The sequence below is a fragment of the Staurois parvus genome, unplaced genomic scaffold, assembly GCF_062004578.1.
Source record: "Staurois parvus isolate SC_StPar_1 unplaced genomic scaffold, SC_StPar_1.0 ptg000058l, whole genome shotgun sequence".
NCBI classification, from domain to species: Eukaryota; Metazoa; Chordata; class Amphibia; order Anura; family Ranidae; genus Staurois; species Staurois parvus.
Window position 1 is genome coordinate 15,093,795 of NW_028317854.1, and position 18,391 is coordinate 15,112,185.

General features: G+C 40.7%; 1 protein-coding gene across 1 annotated transcript in view; it reads right to left on the reverse strand.

The window, feature by feature from the left end:
• Positions 1 to 354: 354 nt before the first annotated feature.
• LRIT3 (leucine rich repeat, Ig-like and transmembrane domains 3) overlaps positions 355 to 18,391 on the reverse strand; it is a 44,827-nt gene continuing 26,790 nt past the window's right edge. The window contains exons 3-4 of the mRNA XM_089668523.1: positions 11,820 to 12,125; positions 355 to 1,531 (exon numbers count right to left, since the gene is read on the reverse strand). Of these exons, the coding sequence (XP_089524649.1) occupies positions 447 to 1,531; positions 11,820 to 12,125 (1,391 nt within the window). The 3' untranslated portion in view covers positions 355 to 446. The remainder of the gene's footprint in view (positions 1,532 to 11,819; positions 12,126 to 18,391) is intronic.

Sequence of the window (18,391 nt, forward strand, 5' to 3'; positions counted from 1 at the left end):
CAAATCTTTGAGAGAGATTGCTTCCTTCAGAGATAACCTATAAAGAAACATATTTTGTTTCCACTAAATGTATTGGCTTCAGCAACATGCGAACACTGCATTTTGTTTCAACAAAGCCCTGTTTTAATTAATTTTTCCTAGTTTAAACAGATGTCTAACTAAGAACCAAGTCAGGGACAATGTGCATTGCCCAAATTGCCCATCAAGGATAATGTGGTTGCTGTTTGGTCAAGTTTAATGCCTCAGGAACATCTACACTCTTGAGCTTGGTATTGCCCACCCTCAATTCTGCACTTTGTAATTGATTACTATGACAATTGATATGACTTACATTTACTTCACAAAAAAACACTCTAAATTTAAAATGTAGTTTATTAAAATCCAGAACAACACAGCAATTAACAGTTGTAGAACAAAACAGAATCCTGTAAAATGTAGCATAAATATTAGCAGTAGTATTCAGGCCTTGATCCCTCACTTTTAAAAGTTCCTTGTGAGTCCATACTTGACCTAGAGCATAAAAGAAGTCTTTCTGATTCAGTTGTGTCTCTGCGTGTCCATAGTTCACCTCCATTGTTTATGGATCGTGGCCTGAGTGACAAAGTTTCAAACTTGACATAAGTTTCTTTTAAAAGGTCTTCTGCATTAGGAGACTTGGGTTTACGTTGTAGTTTCATAACTTTGTAAAGCAAAAAGAAGATGATGGGCAGGACAATGGCACAAGCTATACTGCTGCCCACTATTAGGATGGTCATCTGGAAACTGCCCTCTTCTTCATTCTTAAGCAAGGAGTCTGTAGAAAACACAATGCATTGGTCTTTCTTTGGCGGAGCTGCTTTTGGGCATACACAGGCCATGTATTTTGTTCCAGGCTGTAAACCATCAATTGTTACTTTATTTTTACTAGGGTCTGTACTCAGTCTCAGCATTTGTTCTTCACCATATTTTGAATATAGCACAGTCAAGCTTGAGCTGTTGGTGGTGTTGAGTGTTTTCCATGTTAATGTTACCCTATCCTCTGTCTCACTGGTGACCTTCAGATTACGAACAACAGTGTTTGCTTCTGCGCCATCTGAAATGTTTTTAAGTACTTCTCCTTCCTTGTTGGTAGAATTTGCAACCTGAGACTTTTTATTTGCAGCTTGGCTTTGCACTTTGGTTTTCTGTGGTTTCCTTTCTGGAACTCTTACTGTAGTTGATGTAACTGTAGTTGGTACCATGGTGGGTTCCACTGTTGTGTCTATTAATGTGGATGTTAATGTCTCTGGAGACCAGATTGTGCTTATTTTAACTGTTTCTTCCTTTTCCTCTGCTTTTATATTATTTACCTGGTCTGCTTCTGGCCTCCTTCCAAAACGTTGCGGTGTTAATGTTGTAGTGACAACGCCAACTACTATGACAGTTATTGATGCTTCAGATATGCCTGCCAAATTTTTAGCCTTGCATCGATATTCTCCTGCATCTTTATATGAAATACCATTCATGCTTAGGATTGACCATCTCACTCCATCTGTGGGGGACTCCTGGATAACTGTAAAATGAAGAAAACAAGCTAAGTCACATTCAGATGCAAATGTTCTTATAATTTATTACCCCAGTGACAGGACTCCTATAATCTTGAATGATAATAGTCCACATCCATCAGTTTGACACTGGTGAAATATAGTACATGTACCCATCTAATGCACTGTATAATGGCAATTGCAGGTTAGTTCAGGCAACCACATAGATTTGGTTATGCCTCAAGAATCCCTGGACTCATAAAGCTCTATAATGCAAATTTTAGTTAGAAATTGGTGTGTTGCACCAGTCTTTTCTGAGGCCTGTTAAAAAGTTGAAAATTGATTTGTGTGCATGGTTTAGTGGCACAAAGGGCACTCTAGGGAATATTTTAATCAGTTTATTTTGAGTCATTTGAGTTCTAGCATGTGATGTATAGGCATTCTTAGGAAATCTTCTGGTGGTAACAAAACTTTGGAGTTAAAGAAGGTGTACCACCACAACTGGAGTGATGGATGCACTAAACTATGCTGCACTGAACCATGACCTCTACTGAAAATCACTAACCATGCCCTGGAGACCTTCCAATATAACTGTTATAGATGTAACTTCCTCATCTTCTGCACACTGATGCACTGGTGCCATTTTGGAAGGTTTGGTGCTATGTGCCAGAGTGCACTGTTCACAGAGTACTCAACTACTTGGCCATAATAATCTATGCATTCTGCCATTATATGTTTGTCACAGGTTTATAAGAAAACTCTTGTGATCTTCACATTTCATTATTATGCTTGTCTTTCTTTATCTATGGATAGATTCTGTGGTTAACCTGCCTTGTCAGATGACCTCCCCAGCTGATCTTTCTCCAGGAACATTTCCCTGGATTCTGAGGTAATACCTTGACTATTTATTGTCTTTACTGAACCTAACAGCAACCTTTGGAATCTCTAAACATCCTGTGATGACTTCTGAAAGCTGTCTTGCACTTTACCAGTCAGAGGTTCTTCTTATTTTGTACTTTTCTTTCTTTTTATTGTCACAAGCCTCTGTCTTGGCAAGTACTGTATATGAAGTATATTGCTAAAAGACTCTGCCACCAAATTTCAGGTAAAAGCACAGAAAAACCAAGTGATTTACATGCTTCCTTGTAGTGGTTTTAAAATTCGTAAGGGCTCATGCACATGGCTGATTAATGCCATACACTGTCAAGATCAGCATATTTTTGTGATGGGTACAGCCATGTGCTTCCATTCAACTGTGGACAGAAAGCGTGTACAACTCAATGACAGCTTGACATCCTCCACAGCTCTTCAAATGTAATTGAACATGGAGAAATCTGTGGTTAGGAATGGCCTCAAACTGTCAAGGGGCACATACTTCTTTTGAAATGTAATTTTGCTACTTTTTATTTAGAACCATTTATGACTGCCCTCAGGGCCAGTGCTAGACTATTTTGTGCCCTAGGCTAGACCAGCTAGACCCCCCCCCCAATAAATTAAATAAATAAAACATTTTAAAAGCAGTAGAATATATTAAATCAACAAAACATGAAACTGCTAAATTTCTTTACTTTGCAAAAATAAGTGCCATAAGATGCCACTAGCACCAATATTAACAGGTTCCCACCCGGCCTATAGCCAGATGGCGGCCGGCAAAACACCTCGTCCCTCCGGGTGAAAATCATTTTTTTTTATTCATTTCCGAAAAATTATGACAAAAAATTACAACTTCAAAAAACTCACCATGCCTGTTATGAAATATGTCGGACTGTCTACTTTGCAAAAAGGGGTCATTTGGGGGATATCTGTACTGTTCTGACATTCTTGGACCTCAAGAAATTAGATTGGCCGTCAGTACTTCAGGATTGATCAATTTTCAGATATATCCCATAGTTTGTGAACTCTATAACTTTCCTACAGACTAAATAATAAATACTAATTTGGGTTATTTTCACCAAAGACATGTAGTAGAATACCTTTTGGCCTAAATTTATGATGAACAATTATTTATTTGCAAACTTTTATACCAGAAACAAAGAAAAACGTGTTTTTTTTTCAACATTTTTGTTAATTTAGCAAAAAATAAAACCCCCAGTGTTGATTAAATACCACCAAAAGAAAGCTCTAGTTGTGTGAAGAAAATGATAAAATTTTAGTTTGGGTACAATGTTGTATGACCGCGCAATTGTCATTCAAATTGTGAGAGTGCTGAAACCTGAAAAATGTCCTGTGCAGGAAGGGGGTAAAAGTGCCCGGTATGGAAGCAGTTAAAGACAAAATATAGATTAATCATAAATAAATTAACTATATTAACCAATCATACATAGAAAAACAAGGACAGAGTTACAAAAATCCACAATGATCAGTAGCCGCCACCGGGCTTACAGTAAGACTGAGTCTGAGAGGAACACTGCTGAACGCTTCTACACGGGGCCTAGACACCTGGCATCTTCCTCTGTCCTTTCTTCCTCCCCCTCTGCAACCCCTCCCCTCAGCTGAACGATCATTCATGATGTGGCGGCATCTCACACGATCAATCAGCATCCACTCCCCTCACCCTGACCATTGTCCGCCCACTCCTCCTCCTGTTGCCTCCATGAACTGCAATCCTCCTAGGCTCAGCTCACCTCTGATGGCTCCTGCTGGGGTGCGGAGTCCAGGGTGAGGATAGGCAGCCTCCCAGCACTACACCGTTTCCCTCTCATATACATCAGGCCCTGATCATCCTACTCACATAGGGTTAACCCTGCAACCAGAGCACACCCCCATCTATTGATTGGATCCAGCTGTGTAGAAAAAGGTGGAGCCAGTGCTGGACATGCCCCATTTAGTCACTAGCCCGCTCCCTGTTACAGCTGGAAGACCATGTGTGCCAGTGTGTGTACCAGAGATGTACAGACTGCTCCTCCAATCAGAGACTGCTGACCGCCTTGGGTCCTGGGCTAATGTCATCACTTCCCATCCTAGGGGAGCCGACACTTCACTGCTACATGAAATACTGTTTTATATATATATATATACAGTGGGGATCGAAAATTTGGGCACCCCAGCTAAAAATTTGTATTAATGTGCATAAAGAAGCCAAGGAAAGATGGAAAAATCTCCAAAAGGCATCAAATTACAGATTAGACATTCTTATAATATGTCAACAAAAGTTAGATTTTATTTCCATCATTTACACTTTCAAAATAACAGAAAACAAAAAAATGGCGTCTGCAAAAGTTTGGGCACACTGCAGAATTTATAGCATGCACTGCCCCCTTTGCCAAGCTGAGACCTGCCAGTGCCATGGATTGGTCTCAATCATCGTCTGGGAAGACCAGGTGATGTCAATCTCAAAGGTTTTAAATGCCCAGACTCATCTGACCTTGCCCCAACAATCAGCACCATGGGTTCTTCTAAGCAGTTGTCTAGAAAACTGAAACTGAAAATAGTTGACGCTCACAAAGCTGGAGAAGGCTATAAGAAGATAGCAAAGCGTTTTCAGATGTCATTATCCTCTGTTCGGAATGTAATGAAGAAATGGCAGTCATCAGGAACAGTGGAAGTTAAAGCAAGATCTGGAAGACCAAGAAAAATATCAGACAGGACAGCTCCCAGGATTGTGAGAAAAACAATTCAAAACCCACGTTTGACTGCACGATCCCTCCAGAAAGATCTGGCAGACACTGGAGTTGTGGTACACTATTCCACTATAAAGAGATACTTGTACAAATATGGTCTTCATGGAAGAGTCACCAGAAGAAAACCTCTTCTACGTCCTCACTACAAAAATCATCGTTTGAACTTTGCAAATGAACATATAGACAAGCCTGATGCATTTTGGAAACAAGTTCTGTGGACCGATGAGGTTAAAATTGAACTTTTTGGCCGGAATGAGCAAAGGTACGTTTGGAGAAGAAGGGGCACAGAATTTAATGAAAAGAACCTCTGTCCAACTGTTAAGCATGGGGTTGGATCAATCATGCTTTGGGGTTGTGTTGCAGCCAGTGGCACAGGGAACATCTCACGAGTAGAAGGAAAAAGGGATTCAATAAAATTTCAGCAAATTTTGGATGGTAACTTGATGCCATCTGTGAAAAAGCTGAAGTTAAAGAGAGGATGGCTTCTACAAATGGATAATGATCCTAAACACACCTCGAAATCCACGGGGGATTACATCAAGAGGTGTAAACTGAAGGTTTTGCCATGGCCTTCACAATCTCTTGACCTCAACATAATTGAAAATCTATGGATAGACCTTAAAAGAGCAGTGCATGACAGACAGCCCAGAAATCTCAAAGAACTGGAAGACTTTTGTAAGGAAGAATGGGCAAAGATACCTCAAACAAGAAGTGAAAGACTCTTGGTTGGCTACAAAAAGCGTTTACAAGCTGTGATACTTGCCAAAGGGGGCAGTACAAGATATTAACTCTGCAGGGTGCCCAAACTTTTGCAGACGCCATTTTTTTGTTTTCTGTTATTTTGAAAGTGTAAATGATGGAAATAAAATCTAACTTTTGTTGACATATTATAGGAATGTCTAATCTGTGATCTGATGCCTTTTGGAGATTTTTCCATCTTTCCTTGGCTTCTTTATGCACATTAATACAAATTTTTAGCTGGGGTGCCCAAACTTTTGATCCCCACTGTATATTCGGTATATATCTACAGTGCTCAGCACAAATGAGTACACCCCAACAGATTTATCAGAAAACCTTTCCTTTCCTTTCAGATTCCACATTTTCTATGAGACTCCATACTACAATATCCACCCACAAATACAGGCCATTGATTGCAAACAAATTTGTTAATTTGCACACACAAAAAAGTATTTTTCCTAACAAATTCATTCAAGAGCATGTTGCAAAAATAAATACACCCCAATGAAAGTCTTAGGAGCAAAGCTAAATTGTAGACAACAAAATCCTAATTGACAAGGATTCAACTACAGGTGAGTCTAATTAATTAAACAGGTGTCCAGCAGACAGTTGGTTATAAAAGGGTCTTACTTAACAAATAAAACCCCTCCCATTTCTTGCTGTCAGCAATGCACCACATGGAAGAGAAATGTCACAAGGCCTGAGAAGGTGAAGGCTACAAGAAGATCAGCAAAGCTTTACTTATCAGTCAGAATACTGTAGCAAACGTGATACAAAAATGTAACAAAGATGGAACTGCAACCATCTCACAGAGATGTCCAGGCTGTCCATGGAAGTTAACACCTCGACAGGAGAGTCTTCTGATGAGAAGGGTTGAAGAAAATCACCATGCAAGTTCATTACAATTAGAGTTAGAAAGCCAACCTGGGGTGATTGTTTCCCGTGACACAACATGGAGCACACTGCAAAGGAATGGCATGCATGGGTGTTGTCCACGAATGAAGCCTCTCCTAAAGCCCATGCACAAAAAAGCCTGTCTAGAATTTGCCAGGGCCCATGCTCAAAAAGAAGACTCCTGGGACTCTGTACTCTGGAGTGATGAGACCAAGATAAATATTTTTGGAACTGATGGCCTTAAAACTGTATGGCGTAGCAAAGGTGAGGTGTAAAAAGAAAAATGCATGGTGCCTACAGTGAAACATGGTGGTGGCAGTGTCCTTCTGTGGGGCTACATGAATGCTGTTGGTGTCGGGGAGCTGCATTTGATTGATGATGTCATGAATTCACAAATGTACTGCTCTATATTGAAAGAGATGCTACCATCACTCAGCCCTTGGTCGTTGTGCACTGTTGCATTTCTGAAGAAGAACAGGGTGAAAGTGATTCAATGGCGAAGTATGTCTCCTGATCTGAACTCAATCGATCACAGGTGGGGAATTCTGAAGAGACAAGTGGAGCATGCAGTCTCCCGTTATATTGTAAAGTGCTGAGCAAACTGTTGACGCTATATAAATCCTGTATAATAATAATAATCATTCTCCATCCAGCATCCAGGCTCTAAAAGAGGTTGTTCTTGAAGAATGTAAAAAAATCAATGTTGCAAAATGTCGCCACCATGCCTAGAAGACTTGATGCTGTCCTTACAATCATGGAGGTCATACAAAATACTAGATGGAGGAGTTTTTGTTGTGGGGTGTATTCATTTTTGTATCAACTAATTTGAATTAAACTAAAGATTTTGTAATCTAAGGTATATTATTAACCTTACTTTCATGTAATGAGCTAAACAAATGTTGTATAAAACTCAGTTTTGTAAAAACTTTGGAAATTGTTCTTGTGTTCAAATATGAATTCAAATTTTACTTTTCTAAAGGAGTGTACTCATTTATGCTGAGCACTGTATCTCTGTGTGTGTGTGTGTGTGTGTGTGTGTGTGTGTGTGTGTGTGTGTGTGTGTGTGTGTGTGTGTGTGTGTGTGTGTGTGTGTGTGTGTGTATACTAAATGGTAATGTGTGTGGAAAGGCTGTGAGACAGTTGTGCAGAGTAAAGATACCATCATTCCCTGTGTATGAGGAGAAGGGAAATCTGCAGAGAAATTAATTCATGCAAGTGGTACACAGGACACACAGAGAGCATGGAGGCCTGTGCTGCACCCAGGTGCCCCTAGGTGGCAGTGCGCCCTAGACGGCTCACATTTTTGTAAATATTTTATATCTTTTCTATTATATCTTTTCGTGTAACAACACTGAATAAATGACACTTTGCTACAATGTAAAGTAGTGAGAGTACAGCTTGTATGACAGTGTAAATTTGCTGTCCCTTCAAAATAACTCACACACAGCCATTAATGTCTAAACCGCTGGCAACAAACGTGAGTACACCCCTAAGTGAAAATGTCCAAATTGGGCCCAATTTTCCCTCCCCGGTGTCACGTGACTCATTAGTGTTACAAGGTCTCAGGTGTGAATGGGGAACAGGTGTGCTAAATTTGGTGTTATCACTCTCACTCTCTCATATTGGTCACTGGAAGTTCAACATGGCACCTCATGGCAAAGAACTCTCTGAGGATCTGAAAAAAAAAATTGTTGCTCTACATAAAGATGGCCTAGGCTATAAGAAGATTGCTAAGACCCTGAAACTGAGCTGCAGCATGATGGCCAAAACCATACACCGGTTTAACAGGACAGGTTCCACTCAGAACAGGCCTCGCCATGGTCGATCAGAGAAGTTGAGTGCACGTGCTCAGCATCATATCCAGAGGTTATCTTAGGGAAATTGACGTATGAGTGCTGCCAGCTGCCAGCCTGTCAGTGCTCAGACCATACCCTGCACACTGCATCAAATTGATCTGCATGGCTCTCATCCCAGAAGGAAGCCTCTTCTAAAGATGATGTACAAGAAAGGCCACAAACAGTTTGCTGAAGACAAGCAGACTAAGGACATGGATTACTGGAACCATGTCCTGTGGTCTGATGAGACCAAGATAAACTTATTTTGTTCAGATGGTGTCAAGCGTGTGTGGCATTAACTAGGTGAGGAGTACAAAGACAAGTGTGTCTAGCCTACAGTCAAGCATGGTGGTGGGAGTGTCATGGTCTGGGGCTGCATGAGTGCTGCTGGTACTGGGGAGCTACAGTTCATTGAGGGAACCATGAATGCCAACATGTACTGTGACATACTGAAACAGAGCATGATCTCCTCCCTTCAGGGACTGGGCCGCAGGGCAGTATTGCAACATGATAACGACCCCAAATACACCTCCAAGACGACCACTGCCTTGCTAAAGAAGCAGAGGGTAAAGGTGATGGACTGGTCAAGCATGTCTCCAGACCTGAACCCTATTGAGCATCTGTCAGGCATCCTCAAACGGAAGGTGGAGGAGAGCAAGGTCTCTAACATCCACCAGCAACGTGATCTCGTCATGGAGGAGTGGAAGAGGACTCCAGTGGCAACCTGTGAAGCTCTGGTGAACTCCATGCCCAAGAGGGTTAAGCAAGTGCTGGAAAATAATGGTGGCCACACAAAATATTGACACTTTGGGCCCAATTTGGACATTTTCACTTAGGGGTTTACTCACTTTTGTTGCCAGCGGTTTAGACATTAATGGTTGTGTGCTGAGTTATTTTGAGGGAACAGGAAATTTACACTGCTACAATGTAAAGTAGTGAGTGTATAGCTTGTATAACAAAGTGTCATTTCTTCAGTGTTGTCACATGAAAAGATATAATAAAATATTTAGAAAAATGTGAGGGGTGTACTCACTTCTGTGAGATACTGAAAATTTACCCATGTATTTTCAATTGTTTACATAAGTCATGTGGCCCACCTGTAATTTTAATGAACCTTAAATGGGCAAATCTCTTACCAACAACAGTGGGCAGTTTCACATTTGTCACTGACTTGCCTGATATTAGTCTCTTTCAGAGTCCCCTCCATAACTCTGCCCCACCTTGCAGGCTCTCATATAGCACACTCACTTCCAGGTGTACTAGTACTCTAGCCTGACCTAAAAGGCCTTTTGCATCCCGCTGACAACCCACAGACAACTGTAAGGGCTCGTTCACACTTGGCTGTTTTACCAACGCTTGCCAAACGCCCCTATAGCGTTTGGCAAGCGTTGGTTCGGCGTTTGCGGAGCGTTTTTTAACGCTCGGCAAACGGTCCACAAACGCCGCATGCGCGGTTTAGTGGCGGTTGCTAGGCGTTTGCCGAGCGTGATTAACGCCCCACAAACGCCTATAATGCAGTTTGAGTGGTGTTACCGCTCCACAAACGCCCCGCAACTGCGTCGCAACCGCACCGCAAACGCCGGCCGGGCCTTTGCGGAGCAGCACCATAGTCGAGAATAGGAGGCTTCAAAGCCTCCTGACTCGACCAGAGGCGTCCGTTTTGCCGCGACGCGACGCAAACGCTCCCGTTAGAACAGCACCATGTGCTGTAATGTGCAAAATTGGCAGAGGCATTTGGGAAGCGGTAAAAACGCTTCCCAAACGCCTCTCTGCCGCCTGCACACAACGCTAGTGTGAACGTAGCCTAAAAAAGTCACAAAGAATACGGCTGGTCCAACTGGGTGTTGAACCACCTCACGCGGGATTGCAGCCCTAGTAAGGGCCCTGGGACAGTAGCTGACTACATCTGAATAACTCTAGCCTGGCATTTATATGGGCACTGACTATACCCATGGCATCTCTAAGGAGGAACGTTTCTAAAAGGGGACCTAACACTCAATCACATAATTCCCTTTACCATACTTTATTGAGAACAGAGCTATTTAGTGACAGACCAGCTAACTGCACCTGTCAAAACATTGAACTGTCATTTGTTTTTGTTGGAAAAAAAACACTTTCGTGAGCGTATACCTAATTCATGTACTTGATACTGTCAGTATTTCATTAATATATAGAAAGAAAGTGATGGGCTGAAAGAAATTGATTTAACCTCAATGGGAGACTTGCTACTGTACACTGAACATACAGTAAAAAAAAGTACCAGCAATACTGCCATAAGCCAATACTGCTGTAAAGAGAGATGAAGTAGACTAACTTAAAGTGGAACTAAAGGGTGAATACTTACCTGTCCAACGGTTCTCCACCAGCGCCAGTGTCTTCTTTTGAGTGTCAGTCTTTGGACCTCTTCATTGGCTTACAGGGCATGTCGTCACTCCTGCATATGCACAGGAGTCAGTCATCCCAGTTCTCAAGAGATCGTCAGCACTGTCAGCTGAACTGTGTAAGTGCAGCTCAATTTACAACACCAGAGAAGACAGCGAGCAGGCAGCTTATTGCAGAAAAGATTGTCTCTTCTGCAGTAAAAGCCTGACAAATTTCTGTTTTTACAGCTTTATTGTCTATGGTAAGGCAAAATAAAAAAACATATGCAGTACTGCTAAAATGTTATTTGTACTATTGGCACTTGAAGTTACAAGTAAAGAACATTTTGGAACAATTTTGAAATATACATCCTCTTATTTCTCCCTCTCTCTATCCACTTGTGGAGCAGCAACATACCCATACGTTGCTAGACTTCACATGGTGCCTGTGGTTGCGGGCATCACCCTGGTACCGTTTTTTTTTTTTTTTAATAGCCGACAGCTCTTTTGTCAAAGCAATCCTAGGGGCTAACTAGCTGCTGGATTGCTTTTACAAGCAGCAGGAGGGAATGTCTTCTGCCCCCCCCCCTCCAAGATTGCCACACATGCTCATCTGTCTACATCAAAATGTTCTATATTAGGAAGCTTTACTGATAGAATCCAAGTGGTATAAAATATATGGCATGTTGTTACGGAGAGGAGTCAAACACGGTTAGTTAGCGCCAAAAGAAGTAGTAAAGGCTATGGTGTAACTTCCAGCAAGAGTATTGAAGCCAGAAATGAGGGAAAAGATACAGAGGGGTCCCTAATGTTTTACACAGCCTCTAGGATGCATTGGCAACATAAAATGACTGAAACACCCAATCTTACCTGTATAATTAGTATTTGTGTTGTTTACTCTGCTCCATATTAACTGTGGCGTGGGATAACCAGTGGCATCACATCTTAAAAGAACGTTGCTGCCCAATGGGGATGTTATTTTTGTAGCTGATGTCATGACAGAAGGTTTGAGACATTGTTCAAGTTCAGCTTTTTGAAAAAAAATTCCAGTCAAAGATTCAGGTCCACAACACACAACTAAAGGGTCCAAGAATATCACCTGAGGATCCACAATCTTTGATAGTTCAATCAGCTTTGAAATCCGGCAGTCACAAAACCAAGGATTGTCTTGTAGACCTTTAAAATAAAAGAAAGAAAAAAATGGTTGTATTTTCCAGTTAGAACAGGTAGATGACAATTTGTTCCACATGTATGAACATATGTCGTAATATGTAATGCAAAATCAATAACCACACATATGTATAGTATATAAATGTTGAAATGTCAATTTAGATAAAAATATAGTTACATTATAAAATAATAGTAATTATTTTCTTTTTTTGGGTAAAGTGGCCAGGGTCTATTACCCCACAGTACTTTACATTTGTTCAAGACCTTAGTAGGATCTCCCTCCCACACCCTGGCATGTCACCCCAGTAATAGTTAATTTTCACCCATGCATTACCTGTGGAATAAACTGAAATCTACTCACAGTCCTATGAAGAATATGCAAGGCACATGATATATAGGGCCTACTTTACTGAAGGCAAATAGATTGCTCACATTGTAATGGAAGTTGCAATTTTCCTAAGAGCTTAGTGAATAAGTTGAAGCTCTGCTAATTTACATCATCCAATCATGTGTAAGCAAAAATGTGTTCTTTTAATTTTCTTTCACATGAACCACTACCCCCAAAGGGCCACTGGATTTTTTGACCAGGTTCTCCCTCTAATCAGAGCAGGGCACCCAGACACACAGCGGTTATCCATCCACTCTGGCTCAGTAATTAGTCTAGATGTGTCTTTTTGTAAATTGCTGACAGAACTTGGGATAAGGATCTGGGAGTGAAACAGGATACTCCAAAATAAAACAGATTTTTAATGGTGGACAAGTCTGTCTTGATAAAAGCACTAATAATTCCCAAAAGCTTGATAATAAGCTAGGGCAGTCTATATGTGCACAGATGAGGACCATGCACAAAAAATGTAGCACAAGTCCTGGAAGAAGGAGATAGTCCAAATGTAGTAGCCAACAAAATGGCAACTCACAATGTAATGGAGATAAAAGAACTAATCTAGTCATTTGACACTGCTGCAGCAAGCCAGTCCAGTCTCCCTGATCCCATTGGGGTGGATACCAAAGGGAGCTGCTGGCAGTGCTGGTGGCTCCCAGCACTTCCTAGGAGCCACCAGCACTGCCAGGAGCTCCCTTCAGTATCCACCATACCGGGATCAGCAGGAATGGACCGGCTTGTTACATCGGTGTTACATGGCTAGATGAGCACTTTTATCTCCATTACTTTGTTAGTTGCCATTTTGTTGTTTCTAAATAAATAATGCTTTGATCCTTCAGTTAGAATGATGCTGCTGTTAATTTCTGTTTGTCCCAATGCAGAGTCCTTTCTAGCTCTTCAGCAGCGGCAGCCAGTCCCAATTCAGAGTCAAGCATACTGACACCATTTGGACTTTTAAAGAGTTTTTTATTTGCCTTAAACCACTGAACCCACTTGGACTCAGTTGCTATCAGTGCGCCAGGCATCTCCTTCCTAACATTTTAGCCTGAGACCAAAAAAAGAGCTCCACCTCAAGAGATGAGATTCTACTCATGGGGTCCTGAAGCATACACGGTCCATCAGTATGATCCATCCCTCAGCAGGGAAAAGACCCTCTCCTCTGGACTCCAGCCTATTTAATAGGAACCCCTCCACGATCTGGGACCAAGACCCCCATTCCCCGGGACTGGATAGGCCCTGCCAAATATTCAGGCTGGGTATGTGAATCCTCCCACCCTAATCTTTAGAAGCTTCTCCTAGAGTCAGGAGGAAGTAGTCAAAGTCCCAGCCTCTGGAGCCCTGAGCAGATCAAACTTAACAATTCTGGTTCCTGTGCCTACAGCAGAAGCCCCAGACAAAATTTACCTAACAGCCTGTGAATAAGGGTGCTACACATGTTATTGGGTATTGATCGCATTCACTAAGCTCTGGGGAAAATTCCCTTGCAAAGTGCAACTTCCCCTGCAAAGTGAAAAGCCTATTTGTCTTTAGTAAATCAACCCTACAGCATAGCTGCACCCTACACTTTTCATTGCATTCTTCATAAGTATTTATTGAAAACTCAACTTTGCCAGTCACAATGGCAGCACACTGCATTTGTAGGCTGAAGTTTAATAAACAGATTGTGCCAAACTGACACTATGTAGCTTTATTTTACAGAAATTAAAATATATGTAAATTGCAATAAAAATAAACTCACAATATATTTTTTGCCTTAATTTCTTACCAACAGATTAAGCCAGCCTCAAAACCATGATATATAATACAGATATATGAGTGCTATGACCAGGTTTGGTGCAATAACACATGCGTGCTGGTGTGCGTTGCGTAGGGGCGGTGCAACGTGTTGTTACAATACATTACACTGTTTGCTTTTTTTTTTTTAATCTTTACAACTCTTTTACCTAAAATGACAGTTTGTTCAACTCTATGCACAACAGTACATTACAATGCTTAGCAGTGGGTTGCTTGGCGTTAATGTGCGCTGCTCTGCGTTATGCAACACATCAGTATGGTGTGAACTGGGAACCTAGAAAACTATTGTTTTTTCTGTGTCTTTGCATTGAACCAGCATTGGTTGATCAACACTGACAACACACACCTGGTGTGCATTATTCATAGCTTTAAAATATAATACATTTACTGCTAAACTTTTAATAAATCATTGTGCCCAAAAAAAAAAAAAAAACACAACATTTTACCACTAGATGTCACCATTTTTCTGTTTGCATTAAAGTAGACCTCATATCAAGAAAATACTTTTTACCAGTGTGAACTATATAGCTCCCTTCCCTGTTTAAAATATAAATTGAATGTGACCTGGGTTATATTCTGGTGTAGAGCATTCAGCCCTGTGCATTCCATGATGCTCATCTGTACTCAGTATGTCAATCTAAAGCTCCCTAGCCTGCACTACTATACAAATTATGCACAAGATATGAGGACCAGACAATGGCACTAATAGTAAGGAGCAGGGGTGGACTGACAACTCATGGGGCCCCCGGGCAATAGAGGATCATGGGGCCCCTGTGTCCTTGCCCACACTCAAAAAAGCCTATGAAAAAGGTACCAGGGGCATCTCATGGGGCCCCCTACTGAACCCGGGCCCTTGGTAAGGAGAAATACGAATTTAAGAAAGTAACCTCCCTAGTACTAAAGTAGCCTTTTTACTATTTTAACCAATCATTGATGACATCCTGCATGGAAGAAAAATATAGTTTAAATATATTTTAAAAATATTCTTCCCAAATATATTGACATATATTTGAAATACTATCATTTTGGCTGTATTCAATATATTTAAAACATTTTACATATATATATATATATATATATATATACTGTATGTTGAAATGCTTTTTTAAATATTACAAAATATATGAAAAATATTTTTAAACATACATTATCAATGTACTGTATGTCTTTAAAAATACATTTTATCTAAATTTGTGGAATGCATTTACACATATATGTAAAAATATATGTTAAAATGACTTTTTTATATGTTAAAACAAATATAAAGAATATTTAAAAAAATATATATATATTTTAAAAAATATTTTTCATATGTTTTGTAATATATAAAAAAAGCACTTCAGCATACAGTATATATATTTGTTTATTTTTTTAAATATATTGACTACGGCCAAAATTGTAGTATTTCAAATATATGTCAATATATTTGGGAAGAATATATTTACAATATATTTTTCTTCCATGTGGGATACTAATTCATCAGGTTCAATGTAGGTTTTGTGTGGTAGGGGGGTGCCCTTTGCCTGCCCACTTTGTGCTACAAGTTGCCTCTTTTCCCATCTCGAAAAGTAGGAAAGTATGCTTTTGCCAACACACTTCTAAAACTTCTCTTATTCAGCCACTGCAGACAAACTCACTCTGAAAAAGCATGATAAACCCACTGTTTGTCTCCAAACTGTGGACCTGTCAGAACTGGACCCACCATACTCTGCATCTGCCATGATAGCCTTCTTCTGATAAGGGCACTTAAGGATGAGTTCTCTTTTTTTATTCTACTTTCAAAAGTTATATTGGCTTAATGCTATGGTGACACCTAGCCAGTCATTTGTCAGACGATCTTTGAAAACAATTCAAATTTTTTCTTTGCAGTTAAACAGTAGTCACTATTTCACACAGGCATCCTGTTCTAATTTCTGGGTTCTCCCCTCAAAAGTCTATTGCCAGTGGACTTGGCTCCAGGTCATATTTATGTTCAGATTGACTGTGCCATCAATAAGGGACACATTGTTACCCTACATTCACTTTACAGAGGACATTGATTGACAATACAACTGTACGATGATGTTCTATTACTGCACAACCATTTAAATGTACTGGACCACACTGGGATAATGCATGATGTTACCCTGATATTGCATAGATTAACCTGCTGCTCCCTTTCAGGGCCAATCAAACAGCTCGTAACCATTCTCTGTCACCTTTAGCAAGCTATTATATTATGTTATGTTAATGAAGGGGGATAGGGTTCCAGCTCACAGACTTTAATAACACTGTGCCTCTCATGGCATAATGCACATCTAGTAATAGTGTCTTTATATATTTTTCCTCCTTTCCACATGACTTTTACTGTTATGTATGACCCACTGTTATGCCCTGTGGGCCCAAGTTGTAGCTCCCTTATTATTACATAAATACTTATTGTATATAGACCATTTTCTCATGTTTGTATTTAATTCTTCTTTAAGCTTAGTTAGTAACACTGATTACTTAAAGTGGAAATAAACCCATAAATTAAAAAAAAAAAACAGAGAGCATGTGCCAGGAATTTAACTGTCACAGTTGGTTGTGCTCTCAACCAAAATGCCAAACCATCAAATGGCTGGTTTCATAACTAATCACATGTGCATCATCATGGCAATTGAAGATCAAACAGAAGATAAGATGGCAGCTTCCTTGGCAGAAAACAATAGGAGGGTTTAGTTTCCCTTTATGCCTTGTGTTTTTGTTGGCTTGGATCCTCACTCCCCACTCCTGCCTTCAGGTTTTCTGTAGCAAATCTCCTTTCTATTCATCACCCTATTCAAATCTAATCCAATCCTTTTCTCTTCTACTCTCTCTTCCCATTTTTTCCATCCCCCTATCCCTCTCTTATTCCCTGATCCTCCACCCTCCCTTTCCTACTCCCACTATCCTCTGGACAGTGTATCTGAATGTGCAGGGCCTCATTATTCCCAGTCCTCACTGTCTTGCTTTCTTGACCTCTCCTAACCACAATTTTATATAGCTTATTAAGACACTAAACAGGAAAATGTGTATCTCCTTCATAAAAATAAATTCACTTGTCATAAAGTACCCCTTCAGGAAAATAAATTATTCTAACGGAAACAATTTACAATGCACTAGTCACAATAGCTGTGTATCATGTTTCAAATTTTTATCAACCTTAATTTCTTTTTTACCTTTTTCAAGTGCACTTCATTCAAGTGTTAACTCCAAGTGTTAACTCTTTGGAATTTATTAAAAATAAAAAACAAAAAAAACACAACTTTGTTGAAGCACCTTTAGCACCAATTACAGCCTCAAGTCGTTTTGAGTATGATGCTACAAGCTTGGCACACCTAATTTTGGGCAATTTCTCCCATTCTTCTTTGCAGTACCTCTCAAGCTCCATCAGGTTGTATACAGAGCGTCGCTGCACAGCCATTTTCAGATCTCTCCAGAGATGTTCAATCGGGTTCAAGTCTGGGCTCTGGCTGAGCCACTCCAGGACATTCACAGAGTTGGCTTGTAGCCACTCCTTTGTTATGTGGGCTGTGTGCTTAGTGTCATTGTCCTGTTGAAAGATGAACCGTTGCCCCAGTCTAAGGTCCACATTGCTCTGGAACAGGTTTTCAACAAGGGTGTCTCTGTACTTTGCTGCATTCATCTTTCCTTCAATGCTGACTAGTCTCCCAGGTCCTGCCGCTGAAAAACATCCCCACATCATGATGCTGCCACCGCCGTGCTTCACTGTAGGGATGGTATTGGCCAGGTGATGAGCGGTGCATTGTTTCCTCCAGACATGACGCTTGACATTCAGGCCAAAGAGTTCCAATCCTTGTTTCATCAGACCAGACATTTTTTTGTTTCTCATGGTCTAAGAGTCCCTCAGGTGCCTTTTGGCAAACTCCAGGCAGGCTGCCATTTGCCTTTTACTGAGGAGTGGCTTCTGTCTGGCCACTATAACATACAGACCTGATTGGTGGAGTGCTGCAAAGATGGTTGTTCTCCTGGAAGGTTCTCCTCTCTCCACAGAGAAACACTTGAGCTCTTTCAGAGTGATCATCGGGGGCTTGGTTACCTCCCTGGCTAAGGCCCTTCTCCCTCGATCACTTAT